Genomic DNA, 27,242 nt, shown 5'->3' on the forward strand with positions numbered 1-27,242 from the left:
CATTTATGAAAATCCAACAGCTAACATAATCCTAAATGGGGAAAAACTGAAATCTTTTACTCTTAGATCGGGTACAAGACAAGGATGTCCTCTATCACCACTCCTATCCAATGTAGTTCTGAAATCATTAGCTACAGCCATTAGACAAGAGAAAGAAAAGGAATGAGAATAGGTAAAGAAGAAGTTAAATTATCTTCATTTGCAGATGACTTGATACTTTACTTGGAAGACCCAAAAACCTCCACGAAGAAGCTACTAGAATTAATACAGAAATTCAGTAGCATAGCAGGTTATAAATTCAATACCCAAAAGTCAATAGCATTCCTTTAGAGAGACAAAAAACATAGTGAGAGGGAAATTATAGAAAAAATACCTTTTACAATAGCACTGAGGAAAATGAAATACCTTGGAGTTCTTCTAACTAAAGAAGTCAAACATCTTTTCAAGGAAATTTACAATACTTTGATAAAAGAGATTGTAGAAGATTTTACAAAATGGAAAGGTATTCCATGTTCCTGGATAGGAAGAATCAACATTGTGAAGATGACCATACTACCAAAATTGCTGTACAGATTTAATTCAATCCCTATCAGACTACCACCAACATACCTCACAGAGGTAGAGAAATCATTCCTAACATTTATCTGGAACCAGAAAAGACATAGAATAGCAAAGGCATTCCTGGGTAATAAAGAGAAGACAGGAGGCATTACAATTTCTGACTTGAAATTATACTACAAGCTACTATGATAAAATCAGCATGGTACTGGCAACAAAATAGACCTGAGGATCAAGGGAATAGATTAGAAGATGCTGAAGTCCCTACGAACACAGTCAGTCACCTTATCTTTGACAAAGGGGCCAAACATCCTGGAAGAAAGATAGCCTCTTTAACCAATGGTGCTGGAAATACTGGCTCTCTACAGGCTGAAATCTAAATCTTGACCCAGGTCTATCACCATGCACTAAACTACCGTCAAAATGGATTAAAGATCTGAACTTTAAAGCAGAGACACTAAGTCTCCTGGAAGAGAAAGCAGGAGGAAGTCTTGGAGACATAGGGTAGGCAAAGACTTCATGAACACAAATCAAATCACACGGGAAACAGTTGAAAGAATTAACAACTGGGACCTGCTCTTACTGAGATGTTTTTTCACGTCAAGAGAAATTACCAATAAAGTGAAAAGGCAACCCACAAATTTGGAAAAAATCATCACAAATAAGTACTCAGACAAAGGTCTGCTCTCTAGAATTTATAAAGAACTAAAAAACACTAGGGCCCCAAAATTTAAAGACCCAATCCAGAAATGGTCATCTGAGATGAACACATGCTTCTCAGAGGATGAAATTATAGAAGTGAATAAATATATGAAAAAATGCTCCACATTACTAGTCACCCGCGAAATGCAAATTAATACAACATTGAGATATGATCTCACCCAAGAAAGAATGGCTATCTTAAGGAAATCATCCAACAACAAATGTTGGAGAGGCTGAGGGGAAAATGGAACCCTTCTCCACTGCTGGTGGGAATGTAGACTGGTGCAACTATTATGGAAATCAGTATGGAGACTCCTTAGAAAAGTTGGACTGGAAATCCCATTTAAACCAGCTATTCCTCTACTGGGAATTATCCCAGAGGATCTGAAAACATCATATCATAGGGATATATGTGTGCCTATGTTTATAGCAGCACAGTTTGTGATAGCCAAATCCTGGAAACAAACAAGATGCCCATCACCTGAGGAATGGTTGAAAAACATGTGGTATTTTACACAATGGAGTATTACTCAGCTATTAAGAATGATATACTTGAAGCCTTTATTTTGAAGTGAATGCCACTTGAACATATACTCATAAGTGAAATAAACCAGACACATATTTGTAAATATCATATATTTTCCCTTGCACAAAACTCTACAGAAAAAATTCAAATAGAAAAGTATAATACAAGTAAAAGGAATGCACGATCTCAAGGACTAACTAATCAAGAGGGAAAGGGGAAGAGGTAGGAAAAATGACAATGCTAAGCTATACTGTTATATGTAGAAGATGGGCAAGGCAATGATCCTGAGAATCTCCAGAAAATTTTTGAATCTTGTAGTTAATTGGAAAGACTCTCACCCTGACTAACTATATATACTGATACCTGTGAACTAAGCAACTGCACTGAAGTTGGTAATCTGTAATAGTAGTTTCATGCTTGGAGTGCCTGTCATTCTGGTCTTCTGAATACAGGCTCCTTGTCATGACATTCCAGTTGCTGCTGTGCTGTCTCTCACAAGATAATTTTTCAAAAAGAAGGACGTGGTGAATAAAGCCAAGAGACAGGAAAAGGAATAATGTAGGACTGTCCTGCTTCAAGCCTGTATATGGTGAGATTTTTGGAATCATTTGTAAACATAAGAAGTATATAATTCTTTATGCCTATTTTTAAGATATATTTTAGTTTTTAAATATTTTTTCATCATATTCTGTGGGGACTTAATGTTCAAAATATCAATAATTGATGAAAAATACCTGTTCCATGCTATGCCTAAAATGCTTCATATTCAGACAGGTAGTGAGGTTAAGCTTAGCAGCCTAGGTTGTATTCTAATAACAATAAGCTTCTTTTCTGGATGGTTAACAACCTAAGTTTGCAGACCAAAATTAGAGAAAATGGAGTGCCATTAGAAAAGCCAACATTTTGGCCCTAGCCTTCCAAGGTCAATTAAGACTCAGGACATATGCGAACTTGTACTGTAACATCGTGGAACTCAGTAGTGTCCCAAATTTTATGATCAAGGAGATTATGAGACCAAAGAGGAAAGTGATTGATGATGTAGAGTGTGCCTAAGGAGAGTCACATGGAGAGAAAACATTCTCTCAGGCTTTCACAGAGAGCACATTGACCAAGCAATGGCCGTGACTCATCCACATGGCTGACACTGACAAAGCTTCTACAATCTGAGGTACAGGATCTCAGGATAAATCCTGAGGGGATTTCACTGACCTTAGCAGACCCAAAAGCTACCACTCTTGTTGCATAGGTCCTGCTTTACCTTGGTCTTAACCATCCAGCAGAAAAGTATAAAAACAAACTATGAGAAGTAAAGCCATGCTGTTATTTTGAGCTGTAGGGGACTCAGGTCAACAATTTCTCACATTGCCAGTCAAGCTGAAGACTCAATACTATTAAGGGTTCCTGGACTCTTTTAGAATATTTTGCTGAATTTACACACCTATAATATTGAAAGAACAGAACTTAACAAAAAAAAGTAATACAGATGAATGTCCATTTTGTATCTGTGTATTGAAAGTGGTTAGGATAGATATATAGGTACATTCTCTTAATGAATAGAGTGATTTGTTCTAATGGTATTTGTAAATAGGATATCATGTCCACATCTTGTACAGCAATTAACCACTAGGAGGAATGTGTGCAATGTGTTTATTATTGAAACTGTCCTTCCAATTTGATTTGAAACTGTCTCATTGTTATTTGTTTATCAATAAAATTATGGTAAAATTGAATAAAAAAGAAATATCAGACATCAAAAAATGTCAAAACAGATGACCAATACAAAAATATTTTTTCTTATGTCATGGACAAAATAGTAAATCACAATGAATTAGTGAGAAAAGCCTAACGTACAGTAGGAGAATATTTAAAGCTTCTCTAATAGAAACTAGATGACCTAAAAAGGCTAACCTAAAGTCGACTGGAATTAGAGATTCATTAGAAAAGAAAACACATGCAATAAAAAGTATGTTTAAAGAAATAATAATAGAAAACTTTATAAAGATGAGAGATTTCAACATAAAGGTAAGGGAGACCTCAACCTTAGACTCCCTTTACATTTTTTCTGCAAGAGTAGTTAGCCCACTGCCCTTAATCTAAGTTTCTGGAAAACTATCTGGACATGAGCAAAATGCAGACAAAATTTCTGCCAAGATACAGCACACATCATCTGGAGTCCAATAGTGAATGCAGTTTTCCCCAGAAGAAACCTTCCCAGCTTGGTTTTCCCTGGCAGAATTTCTATCAGCATTCTGGCCTTCTGAGCTCTGACTAGAGTGTCCCATCAAGTACAGCCTCAGGCACTTGAGAGATGCTTTTGGAAGCTGGCATCTGGACCCTTTCCAAAGGCCAGCTCCAAACGTTCTTGAGCCTTATGATTAGGTGGTCACAGCAATGTCCCCATTCCTTGTATCAAATTCTATCTTAGTTACTTTTCTCATTGCTAGTACAAAATACCTGACACCCAAAGTTAAAGAAGGAACATTTATTTGGATCAAAATTTGTAGAGCTTTCAGCCCACAATCAGTTGGCTCCTAGGCACTGTGACATGATAAAGGGGCATCACAGAGGACAAACAGTTCATGGTGAGCAAAAGACAAAAGCATCAAACTACAAGTGACAATAGGAGCTTCTTTCTGTCCTTCTATATTTTATCTAAGGTACCAGAACTATAACAAGTTAATCAGTGGCCAAATTTAGCAGTCACACACCCTTAATTCATCATACACTCTAGATCTAGCTACCTCTGAAAAAGTTTCATCTATGACTGCATGAGGCTTTTTGGAGACATCTACATACAAACCATAAAGTTTACATACCATTTTCTCATATAAGAAATCCAAAGTATAAATGAATAGCAAAATAAAAGACAGAGTAAAGAGTACAATAAGATAGCTATTTTGCAAATGAGAAGAGGACCAAGATGTGGAGGGTGGGAAGACAGGGAAGGGAAGGGAATATAAAGCATTAAGGCCTTTCAACTAGATCTATCACCCACAACAAATGTAATCATTATGTGATGCCAACATAAACTAAAAAAAAAGTAAAAATGAGGGAAGGATTCAGAAGATGGAGGGATCAAGGAGAGAAAGAGAACAAGGGAATAAAAAGATTATTTAAAGTTTATTATATTTCCACTGGTTTTACCAAGCAAAACCCCTCATTTATTTATCAATTTAATCAAACGAAAATGATTAAGACAATGAAAAAAATCAAGATATGTTAAATAGTTTTACCTACTACCTAATTTGAACATAAACATTATGTAGCCCAAACATGTACTAATAAAAATATTGTTAGTATGAAATAGACGTGGGGGGCAGTGAGATAGCTCAGTGGTCTAAAGCATCAGCTTAGGCAAACTTAGGTGAGCACAGGGACTGTGGTTCAATCCCTGGCACCATATGCTGTGCCAGCCCCACCTCTAGGGCAGGCTGAGCCAGCCACAAAAAAATAAAATAAAATAAAATAAAATAAAATAAAATAAAATAAAAAATAGACATAGGAATGAAACTCACATGTGTATAAAAATATTTTTAAGTTTTTTTATTTTTTAAAGAGAATACAAATTAGAGTTAAAACAGAAAAAAAATTGGGCCGACCAAATAGCTCAGCAGATCAAAGCACCTATTTAGGCAGACACAGTGGTCAGGGTTTGATCCCCTTCATGCCGTGTGTGTTGGCCCTACCCATCAGGCGTGCTGAGATGGTGATTTAGACTAGGTGTGGTGGTGTGTGCCTGTAATCCCAGCCCTTTGGGAGGCTGAACACAGGTGGATCACTGAGTCAGATCTACATAGTGAGACCTTGTAGACCCTTACTAAAAAAATATCAAAAAAACCCCCAGAAAAAATAAAAATGGTACAGAATTTCACTTAACAAAGTAATTTGTTATAATACACAGCATCTTCCAACCAGTTTCTGCTGGTCTAGGGAATAAAGCAGTTAATGCTCTAATTTATTTCATCTCCTTTTTTCAGTTGTTTGTACTTTTTCTGTTCCTAGTTTCATATATATTTCTTCTTTTCTTCAAGTTTACATGCATGTATCTGGTAGTATGAATAACAGGTTGGAAAAATTTATACTCTTGTGTGTATAAGAATTTTGATTATGATGGACAAATGGTTGCTTTCATGCAGTTATATAAAGGAATGAAAAATGCAAGATACATATCAATACTTATAGAAGAATATTTAACACATGGTATTATACTTATAAATTATTATTTTTAAAAGAAAAAAGTCTCACTCTATTATAATCTGTAATGTATTTTTCAGAAATGTATTTCTAAAAGACGTGTATAAAAATTTAAAACATTTTTATTTGAAGTAATGATCATGGTTAACTGCTACATTTGAATGACAAGAATATTGGTGATAGCTTGTGTATTAAATATAAAAGGAATTTCAAATGCATTGTACTGCAGGTATGCCACTTTCGTTAAAAAACAAACATCACATTCTTTAAAATGTTTGGTGGACTTATCATTCATAGGATCCTTGATGATAGTGATGAATGGAGTTTGAGTGGCGAGATAGGGAAGATGGAAATACTAGGGAAGATGGAAATACTGAAATGTGTTGATGAATGGTAAAAACAGATGAGTATTATACAGTGATTTAATGAGTCTTGACTACCTGGTTAATAGTAAAAAAAATTTTTTAAAAATCATCAAGAATAAGTGAAAAAATGCCCCACTTATTTCAAGATTCTAATTCTATTCTATTTCAAAATAGAAGAGATAGTTAAACAAGGCCTTTTGAGCAGCCAGTGTTCCTCTACTGAAACAAATGCTCTCTGCCCATGGGGTAATCATGCTGGTCATCCACAAAATAAAATGGAGTTCAATTTGATATATTCTAAACAATGCAGTTGTTTGTTTTTGTCCCCCAAGCACTTAATAACAGGCAAACAGGAAAGAATTACTAGAACTGTGACAAGCATTGTCACTTCAAAAGTAATTGTGATGGGTAATCTTGACTGTGCACTTGATTGGTGTGAGAGCTGTGTAGGCGATTTACAAAGCACACTTCTGGGTGTGTCTAGGTGGGTCTCAGGTACCATGACCTTGAGGACTATGTCTGTTCCACAGCAGCTCCTTCCTCTCTGGATTTTTCTTCTCATTCTTCTTCCTAGGTAGCAGGAGGCAAGGGAGTTTCCCAACCACACTCTCCACGCTATCATCAGAAATAAGATATTTCAGGAGATATTCATATATGGATTTATTGAGGTGGCACACCCAAACTTGTTAGGGGTTTTCAATTATAACAGTTGATGGAAAATCTCTATTGTCTTTTGAATTAAACTATGGATTATACTCATCAGATCAATACAATAAGAAGTTAACTTGAACTGGAAATTGACCTAGCAATATATATATATATATATACATAACATAGTATGTTATTCTTATACTTTGAGTTGATATCTTAATGTGAAAATGTAAATGTTGATTGAATTAGGATATCCTAATTTCTCATTTCTCTTTAGCATGAAAAGACTCGTCTCAGTGTTTTCCCCTTAGTATAAGCAGATCTCAGTTGGCACATAATTTTTATTTTATACACCTAGATATGTAGTTGGTTGCTTAAAATTCTTTGTATTATTGTTGGGAAGAAATAAAGGATGTTTAGATTTCCAAGCTTGTCACTAAAGTATATTTAATCAAAAATTTGTTTGAACCACAAAATGTATCTTATCTCCGTGCATAATTGAGACTTATACCCTTGATTCTAATCCATGAGAAACAAAATACATGTGCTTATACATAAGAAACAATGAGAGAATCATGCAGGAAAAGTTACCAAATACATATGCAATATATCTGAAGAAAGCAAAATGTTAAATTCTCACAACTATCTAGATACAAAGTGAAGGAAGTAGAGCTCGACAAAAGTGCACATACCTAATCATAAGTTTAAAATGCTTGCACAAATAAAACTGAAGTGTCTTATGATTCTAGTAATTATGAAAAAAATTGGTTGGAAATAGAAAGTCAAAGTAAATCACTTAAAATTAAAATATAAATAACAATTGTTTGATTATGTACAACATCTGACATATCATCCTTCCATACTATCCTCAAAATAGAGAACCAGAACATTCTACTAGAGTAAGTTAGGAGATATTCTTTGCAACCAAAGTGTCCTTCAATCTTACTTAGTCCCAGATGTGGTTCAAAGTGACTATTTCTGTTCTTTATTGCTTAGCTATTTACTATTAGGGCAATGCAAACTGTCTTGCTACAAGAACACTTCATTTACATTATACAAATGAAAAATAAGGAATTAATTTTGATAGCTAAACACTGAAATTTTTAAACAGAATGCCTTTTTTCAATTAATATTAATGAAAATGGTTCTAGAGTGTTTTAAGGACTAGTCCCTGTAAAAAGGTAATTATTTTATTAATGCCTATTTGAATAACTTAGTGGCCTAAGTGCCTGCCTGGCAAGTGCAAAGTCCTGAATTTGATTCCCAGTACCAAAAATAAGTAAATAAATAAATAAGTAATAAAGAACAGTGAGGTCCATTCTAGGAGCTGGTATGTTCATGTGACATATCTTGTTCATTTTAGATTCTTACCTTCCGATTCCTTTTTGTTCCAGCACCTGATCCTCTTAATTATACCCAAGAGTATACCTACTAATTTCTTATTATCTTCTCTTTATTATGCTCATTTATTTGTTTATATCCTAGATTTTTCATATAGAAGCAAGATTGTGCAAGATTGGTTTTTATAACTTAGTTTTCAAAGGGTTAACTTACTACAGGACTCCTATTGTTTTGAATTAAAGTTGAATTCCTCAACATGCAAAATAAAGAGAAAAATATGTGATAATAAAATAGTAGTTAATACTTTCATAATGCTTATGGATTCTCATGGTAAACATTCTGAATGCCTTACATTTAATTCTTAAAATAATAGATATTTAGAGATGATCATTATTTCAATATCAAATATAAGAAAAGCAACAATGAGAAGTTAAGTAATTTACCAAATGTTATTTGACTAGGAAATAATAGAACCTGAAAGGCACAATAGATAATGTGAAAGGGAAATAATTTGTTCACTGAGAAGGAAAAACTGGGAAAAAGAAAAGGATGAAAGATAGAAGGGAGAAATACATTTATGTGTATGTGCAGGATAGTTTGGATAACTGTACTGATTTCTGCTGGTCTATTGAAAGGAACAGTTAATGCTTAAAATTTTTTTAGTCTTACATTTTTTCTTTTTAATTTATTATAACTCTTTTTGTTGTTGTTTTGTTCTATTTTTTTAAAACTGATTTTGCAGGTTTATATGTGGTAACCTAAGCAACTAATTTTGAAGACAACATCATGCAAGCACTGTTGAATTCCTATTATTTTAATGAAATTTTGTATTGTTTCTAACGATTTCTTTTACTTTTTTTTGGTACTGGGGATTGAAGTCAGGACCTTGTGCTTGCCTGGCAGGCAAGTGCTTATGCCGCTGGGCTATATCCTCGGTCTTATTTTGTATTCTTTAAAAAAGAAAATAAAATAAAAGAATGGGTACAACCTGGAAACAGACAGCCAATTGTCCACTTCCAGAATCCCCTGTTTTTAAGCACCACAATTATCTTTCTAGACAGTGTGAGATAAATACCCTTCATGAAGCATACTGAAATGATGAACTATCAAGGATTTATACACTGATATATGTTGTACATAACATGCATCATAGACTCTTTATTTTTGCTAAAAACTCAATACTATAGAATCTCATAGTAAAGATAAGAAATTTATTTCTGCTTAGGGTTTTGACTGAAATCCTAGGGGCCACATCAGGTAAAGTCCTTCTAGCTGGCAGAGTCTTGAAGTAGTACAGAGAATCCAATGGCCAGAGACATGGATCATGCATGTTTGTTTGTGTATATTTTGTTTCTTTGTCATCCCTGTTTTGTTATAAAGTCACCAGAATTCAGTATTGGAGATTTCATCCCTATGTCTTCATCTGATCATGGCCAACTACCAAAAGCCTCATCTTTAAACACCATTGCTGGATTGTTTCCACACCCATAATACCTCATAGCTGGGATTAAACTTCAACATTGTGATTGGGAGGGAGGACTCACTCAACCCATTACATATACCAACAGGAGACATGTAATTAGTGGCTTGATCTTAGCTTTTCTATATTTTATTAGTAAAATAAGACATCATTAAACTATTCTTTGAAAATTGTCTTATTTTTCCCATTTTACAGATTCCACAATATCTGTAATTGGAATGTATCATGGTGCTTAACATTTACTTTTCTTGAGGGCTCTCAGCGGGGAAAGTGGGCGCGGCGGTGGTGCGGCTTGTCATCCTCGTCCGAGATAAAGCGGGACAACGTGGAAGTGAAAGATGCAAATTCTGCACTGCTCAGTAACTACGAGGTGTTCCAGTTACTGACTGATCTGAAAGAGCAACGGAAAGAAAGCGGGAAGGTGAAACACAGCGCGGGGCAGCAGAACCTGAACACCATCACCTACGAAACGTTAAAATACTTATCAAAAACTCCATGCAGACACCAGAGTCCTGAGATTGTCAGAGAATTTCTCACAGCAATGAAAAGCCACAAGCTGACCAAGGCTGAAAAGCTGCAGCTGCTGAACCACCGGCCGATGACTGCTGTTGAGATCCAGCTGATGGTGGAGGAGACGGAGGAGCGGTTCACGGAGGAGGAGCAGATCGAAGAACTCCTGCACACCGTCATGAGCATCCTGCCTGCCGAGCCAGAGGCTGAGCAGAACACTGGCAACAACGCCAAAGCGATGGATGAGGAAGGCGCAGCCTAGAGGAGCACCAGGCCAGGGTGCTCAGGGGCTGCAGGGCTGACAGCTGCGTCGTGGCCATTCAGAGCCTTTTGTGTGCTTTTCCCATCTGTCCCACCAGCCTGTTTTCGTGGTTAGTGGGGGAAATCACAGAAATAAGGCAAATAGATCCATTTTGGCTTCGGGAGAAGCAGTGAACTCAGGCTGAGGAGATGGGGCAGGGGCTAGGAGGGAAGACAGTGACTGGCCGCTGGTGGGAGTGATGCTTCCTGTGGCCTTTGCTGCTTGAGGAGCCCTCTGTGCATGCAGATGACGAAGCACTTGCAGAGCCTCTGATGAGCTGTGTGGTAATTGCTTTCATCTGCTTTCCTAGCTGTTGACGAGAGCCGAATTGTGAGAACCCAGTGAGAGGGCCTAGAGCGCAGAGCAGCGAGCAGTCGCTGTGGGTTAGGCCAAACTGCACTGTGCTCGCCCCGAGGGTGTGTCCTCCAAGGAGATGCGGGGTGAGGCGAGGACCGGCCTCCCAAGGGCTCGTCTGTGGTCTCGCTCTCCTAGGCATTCGTGACCAAAGGACCTGGCATCAGACCATAGTGCTTTCTGCCACCATTTCCTGTCCTGAGCCAGCCTAGCTGGTGGGCAGTGACATGGCCAGGAGAGCCTCACTGTGTAAGGGGAATCAATGTGCGCCTTTGAAGGGGCACCCTTGGGCAGTTTTTCCATGAACAGAGCAGGAGACCCTCGATCAACCAAGAAGGATTTGCATTTGCTGTTACAAGGTTGCATCTGTTTCTGAATTTAAAATAATTACCACGCAGAGACCACTTGATATTCAGGCTTTGCAGAGCTTGGAGCTTGCAGACATGTGGTTGCCCATCTCTGCTCCCTGTTTGGGGAAAATGCTCATGAATACTAATCTGCCGCTTGGTGCTCATTTTGCTCTAAGATTACACATTTCAGTGCTGTTACTTCAGTGACTTTCGATCCCCTTGTAATTCCCAGTTGATTTCAGACTTCCCCACTGCTGCAGTTGACTAGAGTTACTGACTTTACCATCTGAGGAGTGGTTGAAGTCTTTAGAGGCAGTGCTGACAGCCACAGGTTTAGGGGTAAGTCTTTCTCCAGTGTGGGGATCCAGTCCAGAGCTGTTGATCTGCTTGTGCCTGTGTTGTTTCTTTTTAACCTTATTAAAAAAGTGTTAGATGGTTTATTTTGATGAATTTAGGGTTACATTAGTGGGGATAAGTTGTTTCCAGTTGTTGCCAGTCTTTGCCTTTGCTTTGAAGAATTTACATTGTCATACACTGAGAAATAAAATGACATCTGACTTAAAAAAAAAACATTTACTTTTCTTGACCTTTAATATTTATAAGAATATTTGTAAATTTTCCTTCCCAAACAAGAGCAAAAAAAGATATGAAATTCTTGTAATCATGATTAGATCTTAGTGCACTTAGTAGCTACTTCTCCTGCTTAGTGAACACCCACAAAACTCAGCATCTTAATGCCCAACCTTTTGTTATCACTGTCTATAGAATGGCTTGGGTGGTTGTACTGCACACAGTAGGTTGTCTCAGACCTACAAGACTGCGTGCAGCTTTTCTAATTATAGTGACAGAAGTTCAACTGTATGCCCAATCACACTGCAAACCTTTGCTTGAGTAAGAATTGACCATAGCCAAGGTTTAGCACTGAGACCAAAGATAATAAGTGGATAGGGGGCACAGTATGCTGGCAGAAGAATTGCTTGCAAAACTGTTAAGGATGGACAATTTATAAAATATCATTGTAGAAGGGCTAGAGAGATAGCTCAGTGGCATAAGTGCCTACCTGGGAAGTATCAGGTTCTGAGTTTGATCCCAGTACAGAAACAAACAAACAAACAAACAAACAAACAGATCATTGTACATAGTGACAGACTCACTTCATGCTATCTCATGTTAAATGTAAATATTTATAAATCTTTCATATTTTACATGCTTGAAATCCTATTCATTTCACTTGTTTATTGGTGTACTTGTACTTTGTAAGATACTTATTGTCCACTTAAAAATCCTTTCCCTTCCTTCTTCCTTCCTTCCTCTTTCTGTTATTCCTTTTTTATATCCTTTCCTTCCTTTCTTCATTCATTAATTCATTCACACATAGTAAATTGTCTATGTCTTGGACCTTTACTTCTTAGCAGATTACATGAATAATTAAATCATATAGATTTAGATCCAGAGGGGCCTTAGTAATCATTCAGCCTCTTGCATTTTTGAATTAAAGAGCCAGATTCAGAAAAAAATTGCTTAATACTGTTTTTTAGTGCTAGAAATATCTTGCTAATTACAAATGACATTGAATCCATTATTATATCTTTGTTTGTTTATTTGAGACAGGGTTTTGCTGTGTAGTTCAGGCTGGTCTTCAACTCATTGTGTAACCCAGGCTGGCCATGAGCTCTCAGTGATCCTCCTACCTCAACCTGCAGAGTGCTGGGATTATAGGCATGTGCTTCCACCCTTGGCCTGTATTCTTATTTACTGAAAAAAAAATGGCCTGAATTTAACTGAGCAAAAATTACCATCAACGTCATCCAAGAGAAATTCAGTTCAAGCTATACTTACAGTCTTAAAATTTCTAACAGCCACATTAGAAAAGAAATTAACAGTTGAAAAGAATTTTAATCACATTTTATTTTTGGGTTCTTTTAGATGTCCCATCTTTTAGTGTTTGGGTTTTTTTTAAATGTATTTGTTATAGGGTTTCACTACACAGGTTGGACTCATAGTGATCTTTCTGTTTTCAGCCTCCACAGTGCTGGGATTACAGGCATGAGCCACCACACACGGACTGTGTGGCTGGCTCAGCTGGCCTAGGGATGGGACCCATGTGGTGTGTGGTGCTGGGGATCAAACTGCAGTTCCTGAGCTTGCCTAAGCAGGTGTTTAGTCTGCTGAGCTATCTTGCTAGCCCAGTATTATTCTTTTGAAATACAAAATGTACTTTATACTTACAGAATACTTCAGTTCAGAAATCCACCATGTCATTTTTAGCCACAGAACAGTAGGTCTAGAGTTAGAACATATTGTCAAAATTTGAGGAAATCACAATTAAAAAATCAATGTACATTTATAATTTTGTACTTTTGAGAATGTGTAGTTTATAGAATGACAGAAAAGGCACACAGTTGAATAAGGAACCCTCAGTGGAGAATTGTAATTAAAAATATTACAGATTTCTTCTCATATGATATAAAATGTGTCATTTGCTTAGTGACTTTTAAAAACTATTCAAGAAGTACATCATGTGGGCTGGCCAGATAGCTCAGCATATTTTTTCTAAATGTATTTGGTACAGAATCTACAGGGTCTCACTATGTAGACTGGACTCATAGTGATCCTTCTGTTTTCAGCCTCCCAAGAGCTTTGATTACAGGTGCGCAACACCACACCCAGTCTCAAAGAGGGTTTTTTTTTTCTGGTACTGGGAACAGAATTCAGAACCATGTGATTGCCAGGCAGGTGCTTATGTTGTTGAGCTATAATCCCCAGCCCTAGCTCAGCAGATTAAAGCAACTGCTTAAGCAGGTTCAGGGACCTGGCTTTGATCCCTGCCTCCTCACCTCCCTGTGTGCTGTGCTGTGCTGGTCCCGCCCCTGGGGTGTACTACCATAGAGATTGAGACTGGGTTTGGTGGCATGTGCCTGTTATCCCAGCATTTGGGAGGTTCAAAACAGGAGGATCACTCCAAGTCCGATCTGTGTAGTGAGATCCTATAGATCTTGTTGTAATAAATACATTAAAAATATAAATAAATGAAAAAAAGAAGTACATCAAAAATTCTCAAGAGACATGATACAAATTCCATTTCATCATCCACATTTGAATAGCTTGGTAATCTTGTAAGAAACAACATACACAACCAAATTTAAACAAGAAGTTTTGTAACTGTGCATTATAGTACAAACATTTGTTTGCCACAGTATATTAGTATGTTTGTCATTACAACACAGTGAATTTTTGAAGAAACATGAGGTGAAATAGGATATTTTATATTATTTTACATTTAACTGAAGACCCAACCTACAGTTTAAACAAATAGGATATGAAGAGTGACAGATTGGAAGAACAATAAACCTAATTGTTTTCTTTTATCACTCAAAGATAGTGAACATATTAGAGACTGAGGAAGGGACTGATTGCCAAGGACATTTGTGCAGGAAGTAAGTATGGTAGGCCTTTAAGTGCTGATTTGTTGAGTATATTCCATATTAATATTCGGCAAGCTGTAAGTAGCTAAGAGAATATGTTTCTTCTCCTGTCTAAGATCTAGTGATGCTAGTTTTCTTGCTGTTTGCTGCAACATGCTAGATAAAGCCACACTAAAAAATATGAAAACTGGGAGGAAATAATTGCAATAGTTTAGGTAACAAGGGTCTAATTCACTGAAATGGTATTAGAAATAAAAAAGAAGGGATAGGATGAAAACAATACTTTAGAATTGATAAATTAAAAATATTACTATAAAATTTCTATCTTCTTGGAAACCAAAACATAAAGTTCACAAACTTGTAAAAAGTTAAACTGTACTTTAGCTCAAAGAGTTTAATGTATTATTTGCACAGAACATGTTTGCAGTGCATAATGTTTACATTCCCTGTGTGGAGTTGGGACATGCACACAGCACAAAAAAAGATGAAAAAGAGAATAAAAGTAATCACACAGAATAATTTGGAAGAACTCTGCTTCCAGTGTAGATGAATAACAAGAACCAGTCTTTGTCTCACAGATGAAAAAGCAACAACAGTAACAAAACCAGTAAAGTTTATGCAACAAAGTGTTAAAATGTTGAGGATCCGAGGGATCACAGTCATCTCTGGGATCCAGGTAGAAAAGACAGTAGACCTATATTTGTCCCAGGTTGAGTGGGAACCTAACTGCACAGATCCAAAGTGCTAAGAAAGCTCTCAAGGAAAACAGATTTGCAGAAAAAAAAAACTCTGCACAACCACTTGTAATCAAATAGCTTGCAGCCTGTGAGAAAGAAAAATGCTTGAGTAAATGGAAACAAAAGATATCAGATGGACAGAGATTAAGATGACAGAATTTTCTTCAAGAATGTATGCTAAAATATCATATAAATGCCTTTAAGTTATTGTATGAATAAAGATTACTTCAGAATTCCATTGGCAGTGAATGTCTTTAGAAAAAAAAAGATTTCTTTCAACTATATAAAACCTGAGAGGATTTATCATAGCACATGTTCATGATAGCAAACTTTATAGAGCTTGGGGAAGCTTGGCAGGTAGAGGCAGGATTATTAAGTTCAAGGTCAGACTGAGTAGTGTAACAAGAATCTATTTTAATTTAATTTAATTTTTTTTATAGATTTAGTACAGGGTCTACAGAGATCAAGTCCTAGCACAGGCCCGGAGAGTGTGTGGGAGAACTTCTGGCTACCCTGTGATGGCGTGACCTACTGGTCCCAGCCCAGGCACAGCATGAGTGATACCCTCTTTCATGCTCTTGGGATGTCCCCGATCACTCTGTAGTGGCCCCCCTCCACCCCACCCACAGAGTAGAAATTTCTGCCACGTTCCAGGAACCCCCAGATCCAGTTTTAGTCCAGGCCTGGTGGGTGTGTAGGAGAGCTGCCTCTGCCCCCTACTCCAACTTGTCCCCTCCAGACTCAGCTCAGGCCTGGCATAAAGGCCTGTGGTGAAACCCGGCAGCTGCAATCCCTGCAGAGAGTGTAGGGAGAGAACCACCCAGCTACTCCAGGAGCAGAACATCTTGCCAGAGGGGCACAACAGGTTCACCCCCAAGAGCAGCAACAGGAAGGAGCTGAGCACAGCAGCCAGACCCTAGCCAGGCACAACTGGATAAATGCAAACTTTGTAGATCTGCACCTGAAATTCAGGACATGCTAAGGTTATAACTGCAAGAAAGATCTACAACAAAAGTCAGAAGACAGTGCTACACAAAATGACAAGAAGGAACAAAATGATATCTCAGAACCCAAGTCCACCCATAACAAGTGCAGAGGACACTAACACAGAATGAATTGGAAATCACACAGCTGAGAGCAATGAATCAACAGCTTCTGAAATAAAGAAACAGCTGCAGAAAGGTATAGAGGAACTCAAATTGGAAATGAAAAAAGAAATCCCTGAATTAATAACATCTGCAGTAAAGAATCAAACACAGAAACATATGGAGGAAACCCAATGCCCACCCAGAACAAGTGCAGAGGACACTAGCTCAGCTCAAATGGATGAATTAATAGCATTCATAGTAAATAAGCAAGAGGAGAAAGTTATAGAGGAACTCAGGAGGAATTTTTTTCTACCAGCTCAGGTCAAATGTACAAATTAATAGCGTCGGTAATAAACAAGCAACACCAGAAAGTTATAGCGGAACTCAGAGTGGAATTCTTTTCTGAAGTAAAAAAAGAATTCTCAGAACTCACAGCATCTGAAGTAACGAATCAACTACAGAAACATAGGGAGGAAACCCAATCTGAAAAAAACACTGCACTAAAAGAATTTATAACTGCTTCTAAAGAAGACATTGATAAAAAATAGAGATTAGAAAAGGACGGATTCCTTGAATGAGCAATACAGGAAAGAAATACATTGCATGAAGCAGGGTCAAAGAGATATAGAGGAAATAAAAATCTCAATCACAAGCTTGCAAACTGTTTAAGTGAAAGCGAAGACAGAGTTTAAGATCTTGAAGACGCTGGTGCAGCTAGTGAAAAGGTAAGAAAAGATCTCTTAAAAATAACGAGGATGCAAGAAAGAATAATCCATCACCTGCACGATGATGCAAAGATGAACAATGTGAGACTAACAGGCATCAGTGAGAAATAAGGAGTCAATACAAATGAAATTAAAAAAAATATGGGCAGAAATAATAGCTGAAAACTTCCCAAATATGAGGAAACAATCTGACATTCAGGTAACCGAAGCATATGGAATGCCCAGTAACCTCAGCCCAATGAAAAACACACCAAGACATATAATAGTCAAGATCCCAGAAATTCAGCACAAGAATAATATACTGAAAGCTGCTACAGAAAAGAAGCAGATCACACTCAAAGGAAAACCCATCAGAATTACGGCCAACTTCTCTTCACAAACCATGAAGGCAAGAAGAGCATGGAGCAGAGTACTTCAAGTCCTCCATGAAAACAAAATCCAGCCCAGACTATTATATCCTGCAAAACTCTTTTTCAAGTATGATGGAGAAGTGAAATACTTTCATGAAAAAGAACAGCTAAAGAATTTCATGATGACAAAGCCAACCCTACACAGGGTACTGAAAGATGTTCTAGAGAGGGACCAAAATGATAAGAACACCACGAATGAGATTAGGAGCAAACAACTAAATAGAGCAAGCAATTAAACACAGGAGAAAAAGGAGTAAACAACAACAGGTAAATAACATGTCAATCAAGTCAATACATCTGAATTCTAACAATCAATGTAAATGGACTCAATTTACCAATTAAGAGAAATAGACTGGCACAGTGGATTTGGAAACAAAATCCAACAATATGCTATATACAAGAAACACATTTAACTCATAAAGACATTCATAGGCTGAAAGTCAAAGGATGGAACACAATACTACATGCCCCAGCACCACAGTAAAAAGCAGGGGTAGAAATCCTATTCTCAGAGAATCTTAATTTCAAACCAACAATGACCAAGCAAAATAAAGAAGACCACTATATACTGGTTAGGGGAAAAATTAAAGAGGAAGAGATAACATGCATAAATATGTATGCCCCAAACACGGGATCACCAAACTATATAAAACAAATCTTAATGGATATGAAAAATGTAATTTCCAATACCACAATCATAACAGGAGATCTTAACACCCGCTTATCTACAAAAGATAAGTCAACCAGAAAAAACTTAGAAAGAAATAACAGAACAGAACCAGAGTTTGAAATAAATGGACTTGGTGGACATATACAGAGTGTTCCACCCAAACACAGCTGAATACACATTTTTCTCAGCTGCACATGGGCCATTTTTTAAAATAGACCACATACTGGTCCATAGGTCATGCTTAAGTATATGTAAGAATACAGAAATTATCCCATGCACATTATCTGACTAAAGTGCAATAAAACTGGAAATAAATGACAAAAGAAACCAGAAAAAAATCATAAATACATGGAAATTAAATGACACCCTACTCAGCAACCAATGGGTCACAGATAAAATTAAACAAGAAATTCAACAATATCTACAATTCAATGAAAATTCAAGGACAACTTATCGGAATTTGTGGAATATGATGAAAGCAGTTCTCAGAGGGAAATTCATAGCTGTGAACTCACACATTAGGAAAACAGAAAGGGAACAAATGAATACTCTAATGCTGCACCTTCAACAACTAGAAAAGGAAAAGCAAACCAAACCCAGAGCCCAAAGAAGGGAAGAAATCATAAAGCTTAGAGCAGAAATTAATTCAATTGAGACAAAGAAAAGAATTCAAAGAATTAAAAAAGGAATAATAAGATGGTAGATTTAAAGGGTCTTCTTAATTTATTTATTTTTTAAAGGGTCTTTTTTTTAGACCCAGTCCTAGCCCAGGCCCGGAGAGTGTGTGGGAGAACTTCTGGCTACCCTGTGCTGGCATGACATACTGGTCCCAGCCCAGGTTCAGTGTGGGTGAGACCCACTTCCACCACCTAGGGATGGCCCCCAACATTCAGCAGGGCCTCCCCTACCCCACCTGCCCAGTAGGAATTTTAGCCATGTTCAGGGATCCTGTTTTCAGCCTCCTAAGAGCTGAGATTATAGGCATGCCACCATGCCGTCTCAGACACTATTTTTTCCACAATTTTATTGAGAAACAAACAGCAATGAGACAGTTTCAAACCAAACTGGTAGGACAGTTTCAATAATCAACACATTGCATACATTTTTCCTAGTGGTTAATTGCTGTACAACATGCGGACATGATATCCTATTTACAAACACCATTTGAACAAATCGCTCTATTCATTAAGAGAATGTACTATATATCTATCCTAACCACTTTGAATACACAGATACAAAATGGACATTCATCTGTATCCCCTTTTTTTTGTTAAGTTCTGTTATTTGAATATTATAGGTATGTAAACTCATCAAGATATTCTAAAAGAGTCCAGTAGTCTGTAAAAGTATTGGGTCTTCCACTTCACTGGCAATGTCAGACACTATTTTAAAAGTTAAAAAAAAAATTAAAATTGATAGAGCTGCATCTTCCTGGATTCGATCCCAACTACTACAAAAATAATTTCAAAGAACATATGCTCAAGTAGTATGGGAAAATTCCTCAAATGATGAAAGGGAAGAGATGGAAGAATACTCTTATTTTTTGTATATGTGACTATTCTGGACTTAAATAGTTTTGATCAGATTTTTCTTCCTATTACCTGAAGACCTGGACACTACATGGCTTCACACATACTAGACATTAAAAAAAACACTCATTATTTCAAGTGTGAACACAGAGTGATGGCAGGTATCTAACTGCAAATTATTCTTTACCTTTTTTTAAATCAAGTGCCACTATCACAACATTTTGGGAGTGCCATATTAAAGGGAAAGAAGCACTGCATTCATAATAGATTTGGCAGAAATTGAGCAAAGGGAGAAAGAAAGATTAAAGAGGATTTTGTGGCATTTTGGAAAGCAGAGGCAACACATGCAAGTAGAGCATGCCAAGCCCATATTTTTATGTTAAGGAGCTGGATGCATACAGAAGAATTAAGATTTTTGAAAAACAAGAAATATAACAATACACAAAAATTCTAGCATGTTCTTAAATGGTAAAAAAAGTTCTTAAAAGTTTCATGCAGTGGAGGTGGTCTGTAACTAACAAGACAGTTTGAAACAGAGGCAGAATAGGGAAAGACAGGCATTTGGAGCAGTAGGAATGAAAAGATATAAAAATGCTAATGATTTGGTGACTTGAAGAGAGGGTAGCCAAACCTGTGCTCATAAAAAGGAATAGGGATGCAGGTAAGAGGACATCATAGCTGTGTTTGTCCCCATGTGTGAGTGGGATTGGAAGTGATGAGTGAGGGGCTGGGAAACTGAAGACCAGATGGCAAGGTGCACTGCAGACACCATGGTGGGGCCACTTATGTATAACCCAGGAGAGCAAAACTGCACAATTGCAGCACAGTGTATTGGGAAGAAGACACACATGCCTGTGGAGAAGGGGAGAGTTTGCAGAAGAGGAGATGCATCATTTCAACGCGATCATTGTATGTACAGTGCTTGCTTTGACATCAAGCTACACCCTCACTGGACTCCTCTGACAAAGCACGTTATTTCTTGCCTGGACTCCCTTTGTATATATGAGCTCACACATTCTGCTTTACAGTGTTCATGGCCATTAGCAAAGTGTCACTCAGAAGGCCCTCTCTGACCTCACTCACCATCCCGCTTCCTCATCTCTACCCCTAACTCCTAATGGCCACCAACTCTTCTCCCTCATTTCCTTTCAGTCTAAGTTAATGGTAAAACAACTTCCAAGCCAGGTGGCCCTCAGATCTCTGGTACTCTTGACTTTCTCACACCTTTTTACAAAGTTCCCAAATGGAAGAACTCAAATTTTTCTTTCACAGGTCTTCAACTCAAACCTGAATGAGTGCCTCTTCTTATGTAGTCTTGGGCTTTGCCTCAAAACAAGTTCAGTGAGTGTTTCATGAAAGAAAGAAGGGGTGGGTCAAGTACCTAAATGTGGAGTGTGCCCTCAGTTAGCAGCTCCTTTTTCCTTCGAAGAGTCTCCAAATGCTGCAAATACTTCACTAAATAGAATTAATTCTTATGCAAAACTATCACTTGAAGTGTGACTGTGACAGTTGTGTCTTAGGCCTTAAAACATTCATCTTGGATTTGAAAGTTCTGGCAACAGGGTCCTATGCGACACATCCTTAATCAGATCCCAGATATCTGCCTCATCCCCATCATCTTAAAAGGTTATATGTCATCACCATCTGTTCACCCGTTTGTGAATGTCTATGCCTTGGGTCAATGTCATCCCATAAGAAGCACACTGTGCGGACATAGGCATAAAAACATGAGGCAAGGGTGCCAAGAACTCAGTGCTCAGTTACTTTCTCTCATTGCTGAAACAAAATACCCAGCATGAGAAATTAAGGAAGAAAAGGTTTACTGAGCTCATGGCTTGTGAAGGTTTCAGTCTATGGCTGGCTGGCTCCAAGGCAGAGTGGCACATGGCAGAGGGAAACAGTTCACAGTGGTGGAAAACAACAAAACAGCAAGAGCAAAAAGGGAGGAGCAGGGACAGAGAGCAAGACTTTTCCTTCCTTATACTGCATTCAGGCGACCCACCCTACGGTGGGTGCAGCACTCTCACCCATGATTCCAGTATTAGTTCAAAATTTAATCGCAAACTCTAGAACCCCACCCTAGGACAGCTGGAGGCTTTGGGGGTACATTTAGACACAATCAATAGCACTCGGGAACCCTGGAAGAAAGTCAGAGCTGCGGAAATCATCTGGATTTTTTAAGAAGACCCACTGACACTTTGTCGTTTATTTGTCATGCTACTCAAGTACCTAGCACCAGTCTTTCTCCTGCAACCGCAAAACTCCTTGCACTGCTCACCAGCCTCGCATGTGATCACATCATCAGTGACTGTCTTTCGCTCGTGACTAATTTTATCCATTCTCGTAGTCCTAAACTCAGAGGCGAGGATCAGTGCAGTCCAGTGGAAAAAATGCCCATCTCAAGCAGACATCGAGAGAGATCCCAGCTCTGTTACCTGCCCAGCATGCAGTGCACGTTCAGTGAGATCAAGCCATGGGTGCTTCCAAAACTCATCACAAAGCAAGACCTATATAGCAAGAAATGTAACTTTTGTTGTTTCTCAATAAAATTAATAGAAAAAGAACCCACCAGACGTGAGCTACATATGGTCCTCCTGTCACTGTGCATGGGAAATTTGAAGAGAATGGGAGTCTGGCTTGCACCAACCCTTTTTTTTCTAGGAAGTCTCCTTGCTCAGATCACCCTATCATTTTGGATGGTAATAATCATTCATATACTTGGCAAGCTCATGTAATCTGTCCAGGCACTCCAACAGATCCTCTGCTCTGTCCCCTCTAGATCCATCTCTACCTGATGTTGGACTGTACATGCAGCTTTGTGGACTTGTTCCCCAGGGTGTCTCTGTTGTGGCCCTGAAAACTGGTAGGGACTAATCTATTTCTGATGCTCCTCAGTAACTATATTCTTTATAGAGCCATTTCCTTTTGAATAAATCCTGACCTCTGAACATTTGGAAGTTGAACTTATATTTAAAAATAGCAAAGAATGTCCAGAGGGATTTTTACACGTTAGAACACTGTAAAAATTTCCCTTTGTATGGGTGAAGGATTCACTAAATATTCTATTCAAACCAGTGAAAAAACAAAGATATACAAATGTAAGATGAGAATAAAATTACCTCCAAATTACATAAGATTTAAAAGAATGATATAACATGCCAAGAGGGTGTAGGGTATCTGGATATTTTAAAGTATCCTGACAATACTCTCAATATATAGGATTTTGTAATGAATTTTAGCAAAATTTATGAAAATATACTAATTGTAACAACTCCATTATAATTTACTTGGTGCAATATTTTTCATATAAAGAACAATGTTGTTTTCCTCTAAGTTCATGTGTAAAGGGCATCAGTTTATTTCCATAGCCATACTAAAAATGTGAACAAAATGTGGGTCCCTTTGCAGCAAATTGTTAATAAATGACATATGAGTTTCAAATCAACAGTGAAGCCTAAAAAGTAAATGGACTCTGTGGCCCATCTGAAATGAGTTGCTTCATTTGAATTTCCTGCAAATATCAAGGTGGTTTAAGAAATCCTTTCTAGCCCTGGGATTATACGTCAAGAATTTGTAAGTCAGGGAATCTATGGCAAATAAAGTGCTCACCTGTAGATCTGAAAATATTTGGTGGAGTAGAGGAAGCACCAAGAAGGATGACGATGTCTCAGAGCTTCACTGTCTGGAGAGCACTGTTACATGGAGGGGTTTGGGATGTGACGGAGAGGGTGTCTGGGGAGATGGAACCCTCAGTGACAGGCACAGGTGGAGTCTGAGCTGGGGATTCCTTGGGAGCCAGTGCAGGCTCTCGAGAAGGCTCTAACTTGGCCACGTCATCAAGTCCTTGAGTACAGGCAGGCTGGCCATTGCGTACTTGGAAAAGGCACTGGAATGGGGAACATGTAGGAGCCGGAAACAAGTGCTGAGTCCAGGACAGAGCCAGCTCTTAAGGAACGACTGTGCGAGGAAGAGGACTCTGGTCAAGGGAGCCTTAGTGGCAGTGCTGTCTGCTTGGCCTCCCCTTTCCCTTGGCTGCTCTAGGCCTGCTTTCTTACAACTTTGATCACACAGTAGTCTGCACTGCTCTCTAACCATTGTGGATCCATGGGCAGGAATAAAACACAGGAAGGTGGTCCCAGGGGATTTAGACCTGCAGTGTGTGGTCCTAGTCCTGGCATTTAGCAACCATGTGAACGTAAATGCTGGGGAAGGGGGCAAATATGGTGTACTTAATGATTGATAGTTTGACTATGATCATCTTCCTTCTACAAGAGACCATTTACATCTTTGAGAAGTTTTTAAGTTGTTTTTTTTTTTTTTTTTTTACCTGGAGTCAAACTGATGACCTTGCGCTTGCCAGGCAAACCTTGTGCTGCTGAGCTATATTCCATTCTCCTCTGAGAAGTTTTTAGTTCATCAAAATGTAGAGGAAGGGAAGGGTAAATAAAATCTAATTACCGAAATGCTGAAAAGTAACCAAAATAATTAATTTTCTATAGGAGAGAACGTTATTCACTATGGAAACTTGGAATTCTTCAAGATTCTTCAAAAATCCTGCTATATTTATGTCAAAGACCAAACTTCCTCTTTCTCTCACATTCCCCAGGAAAACATTCAACTTTTATTTGACTACAACATCCAAACACTATGTAGCTTTCCTAAATTACACAGGAGAGAATGTAACACAAGAGACTCAGACTCTCAACTCAGCACCAAGACTGTCACCCTATGGATGCCCCTTACTGCTCAGAAAACAGTTAAGTTTCCTACTGCTCTACAACAGTAGGAAACACTAGCTTGTGCACTGTTTTCAAAACAGGAGCACCATTATTTTCCTACTCTCCCCAGGGAGACTGTTTCTCTGCCTTGTGATTCAAGAGTAATTTATAAGGACAAGTTACTATTCCATTAGAGTTACCATTAATTCTTAGGCTCACCCTGGGAGGGATTGGGCAGGACTCACAAATACTGCAGGCTTACCTATTCCAGGACACAGTTAACTAAATGAAAGCTCCTAAAATGTGACTGCAGTGACCTAAGACAGTTATGTGCTCTGACTGTTCTCACCAGGAGCTCCTCCTCCTCCAAACTGATTCTGTGGTCTGTATGAAGGTAGACCACACACGATGTCCCTATTATGTATAAATAAGGACTCCAAAAATTTAAGATCCAAAACGGGTCATTTTCCTGTTAGCATCTTTACCACAATCACAGAAACTTACAAAGACCACTACTGAATTACTGCTGGGAATCAAAGAGTCACTGAGCCAGACAGTTTATTACTGCTTAATTTTATTTACATTCTTGCATCACCTAATGGCAACCAGATATCTCTTTGAACTTTACAACAAAAGAGACAAATGAATGAGAATTAAGCAAACCAGTATTTTAGTATGTTTTGCTTGCTCTTTCTGTTTGAAGACCCCCACTATATTTTGGGGGATTCATTCGCACATTTCCAAGAAATATCTTCATTCCAAGCCACATATTTACTCTTAACACATGCAAATAAAGACTTGTAAATGTGTAAAAAAAATCTAAGATTTATAGAAATATATTTTGTGGCAAGAACAACTGTGAGCTGATTAATTCAACAAATACTCTATCAAAAGGAAAAGCATTTGAGAGGCTGTAAACAGGTGAATCACTACGAGTCCAATCTAGTAGTGAGACCCTGAATACCCAGTAGACACTTCCCTAAAAAAAATACAAAAAAAAGAAAAATACTTAAAAGATATCAAAGGATAGAAAGAACAAAGAAACTTCTAATGCTATTTCTACCCCTAAGCCACTTCCCCACTGCTTGTAAGGTAGGAAGCCTCTCCAAAATACAGTGAAGTACTGGTGTTCCTCTCACGGACGTCGAGAGTAACTACACTTTGCCCCGCTACTTTAAGGCAATGGAGAAGTAGGGCCACGTCTGGCTGCAGCTTTCTCTTTGGCCCACTCTTCCTCCTCTCTCAACGCCTCTGCATAATGGACTGGGAAGGCGCTAGGGATGGTTTCATTAACCTTAGCCAAAAACTCAAGGACTTTCATCTTGCTGGTCTCAGCATATGCCCTTGGGCCCCACAGGAATTCATAGGATGGAGGATCACTGTGACGTACCCTACGGTACACCAGATACCCTAACTTTACCAGATCTTTGGTGATGAGATTTCGTGGCTCACCAAAGATTAAGTGTTCTGTGCCATCATACATGTCTAAAGCACTCAGGAACTTCCAGATCACCTCTTCAGTGGCAGAGTTGCCATTTAAAAAGATCACACCAAGAAGAGGCATCAGGAGCCCATTCACGGGAAAGCTCAACCCAGTGAATGCTATGGCACTGTTGGGGCTATCGACCTTGGTGACAAGGGCATAGGAGCCACCACCAGGCTTGACTTCCACAAGCTCAAGGCCAAACAGCAATTCAACCCGATCAGCAGCAGTTTTGAGGATCTCGGGGTATTCTGGACGGAACCTTTTGTGGATAATCCTCAGCATCTCACCCTTCAGAATGGGCTCTTTAATTTTATACCTATACAGCAGGTAGTGCATCAACATTCCTGCCTTCTTCCTATGGAGATCTTTCACTAAGCTCTCAGTAGAGGGCATGGCCTTAGAGGAAGCTGCCCTTTCAGGCTTCTTGCCTTTAGCACCTTTCCCAGATCTTTTTTGGGAAGGTGCACCTGCTTGAGTGGCATGGGATGGAGCTGCCTCCACTTTCTGGGGAACAAGGCCCACAGAGGAGCTGGGAGCAGCTTCCTCAGACTTCTGGGCAACGAGGCCCATAGAGGAGCTGGGAGCAGCTTCCTCAGACTTCTGGGGAATGAGACCCACAGAAGAGCTGGGGCCCGCCTCCTCAGACTTCTGGGGAATGAGGCCCACAGAGGAGCTACTGGCAGCTTCCTCCAACTTCTGGGGACCGAGGCCAACAGAGGAGCTGGGGGCAGCTTCCTCAGAGAGACCAGAGCAGGATGGGGCCTCCCCTCCCTGTGCCCCTGGAGCCTGAGCATCCTGGACAGGCTGGTTCTCACTTCGGGCCTGGCGACGTTTCGCTTGAACACGGAGCTTACTCTTGTGTCCCCGGGGCATGATGACTGAGGTCAGGTAGGACTGTCAGCTGGACAGCAGGTGTTGCTGAAACCTGGAGGAGTGAAAAATGACATTCTGTGAGTACTTTCAGCAAGAAGATCCCACCGTGCCTCTGGTCAGCACCTCTCCACTGCTCCAGCTAAACTCTGGTGTTTTCTTCTCCTGGCTCCAGGACCCAGTGCAGGAGTTATGATGTGTCTTAGACTATAACCCTCTCTAGGGCTGCCGTGGACACAGAATGTCTGACCA

At 38.8% G+C, this 27,242-nt stretch overlaps 1 protein-coding gene and 1 pseudogene across 1 annotated transcript; one reads left to right on the top strand and one right to left on the bottom strand.

Moving 5' to 3' along the window:
- The window catches only part of LOC101586358, a 45,405-nt pseudogene extending 34,549 nt beyond the window's left edge, over positions 1 to 10,856 (top strand).
- Positions 10,857 to 25,808: 14,952 nt separating this feature from the next.
- Positions 25,809 to 27,003, bottom strand: LOC101586766 (melanoma-associated antigen B2-like). Its single transcript, XM_004631408.2, has one exon. The coding sequence runs from the start codon at positions 26,991 to 26,993 to the stop codon at positions 25,809 to 25,811; it is 1,185 nt and encodes a 394-aa protein (XP_004631465.1). The 5' UTR covers positions 26,994 to 27,003.
- Between the last annotated feature and the right edge of the window lie 239 nt (positions 27,004 to 27,242).

The sequence above is a fragment of the Octodon degus genome, unplaced genomic scaffold (genome assembly GCF_000260255.1).
Source record: "Octodon degus isolate 3935 unplaced genomic scaffold, OctDeg1.0 scaffold00041, whole genome shotgun sequence".
Lineage (NCBI taxonomy): Eukaryota > Metazoa > Chordata > Mammalia > Rodentia > Octodontidae > Octodon > Octodon degus.

Coding starts and splice junctions, on each gene's coding strand:
- LOC101586766 (XM_004631408.2), bottom strand. CDS start 26,993: ATGCCCCGGGGACACAAGAGTAAGCTCCGTGTTCAAGCGAAACGTCGC.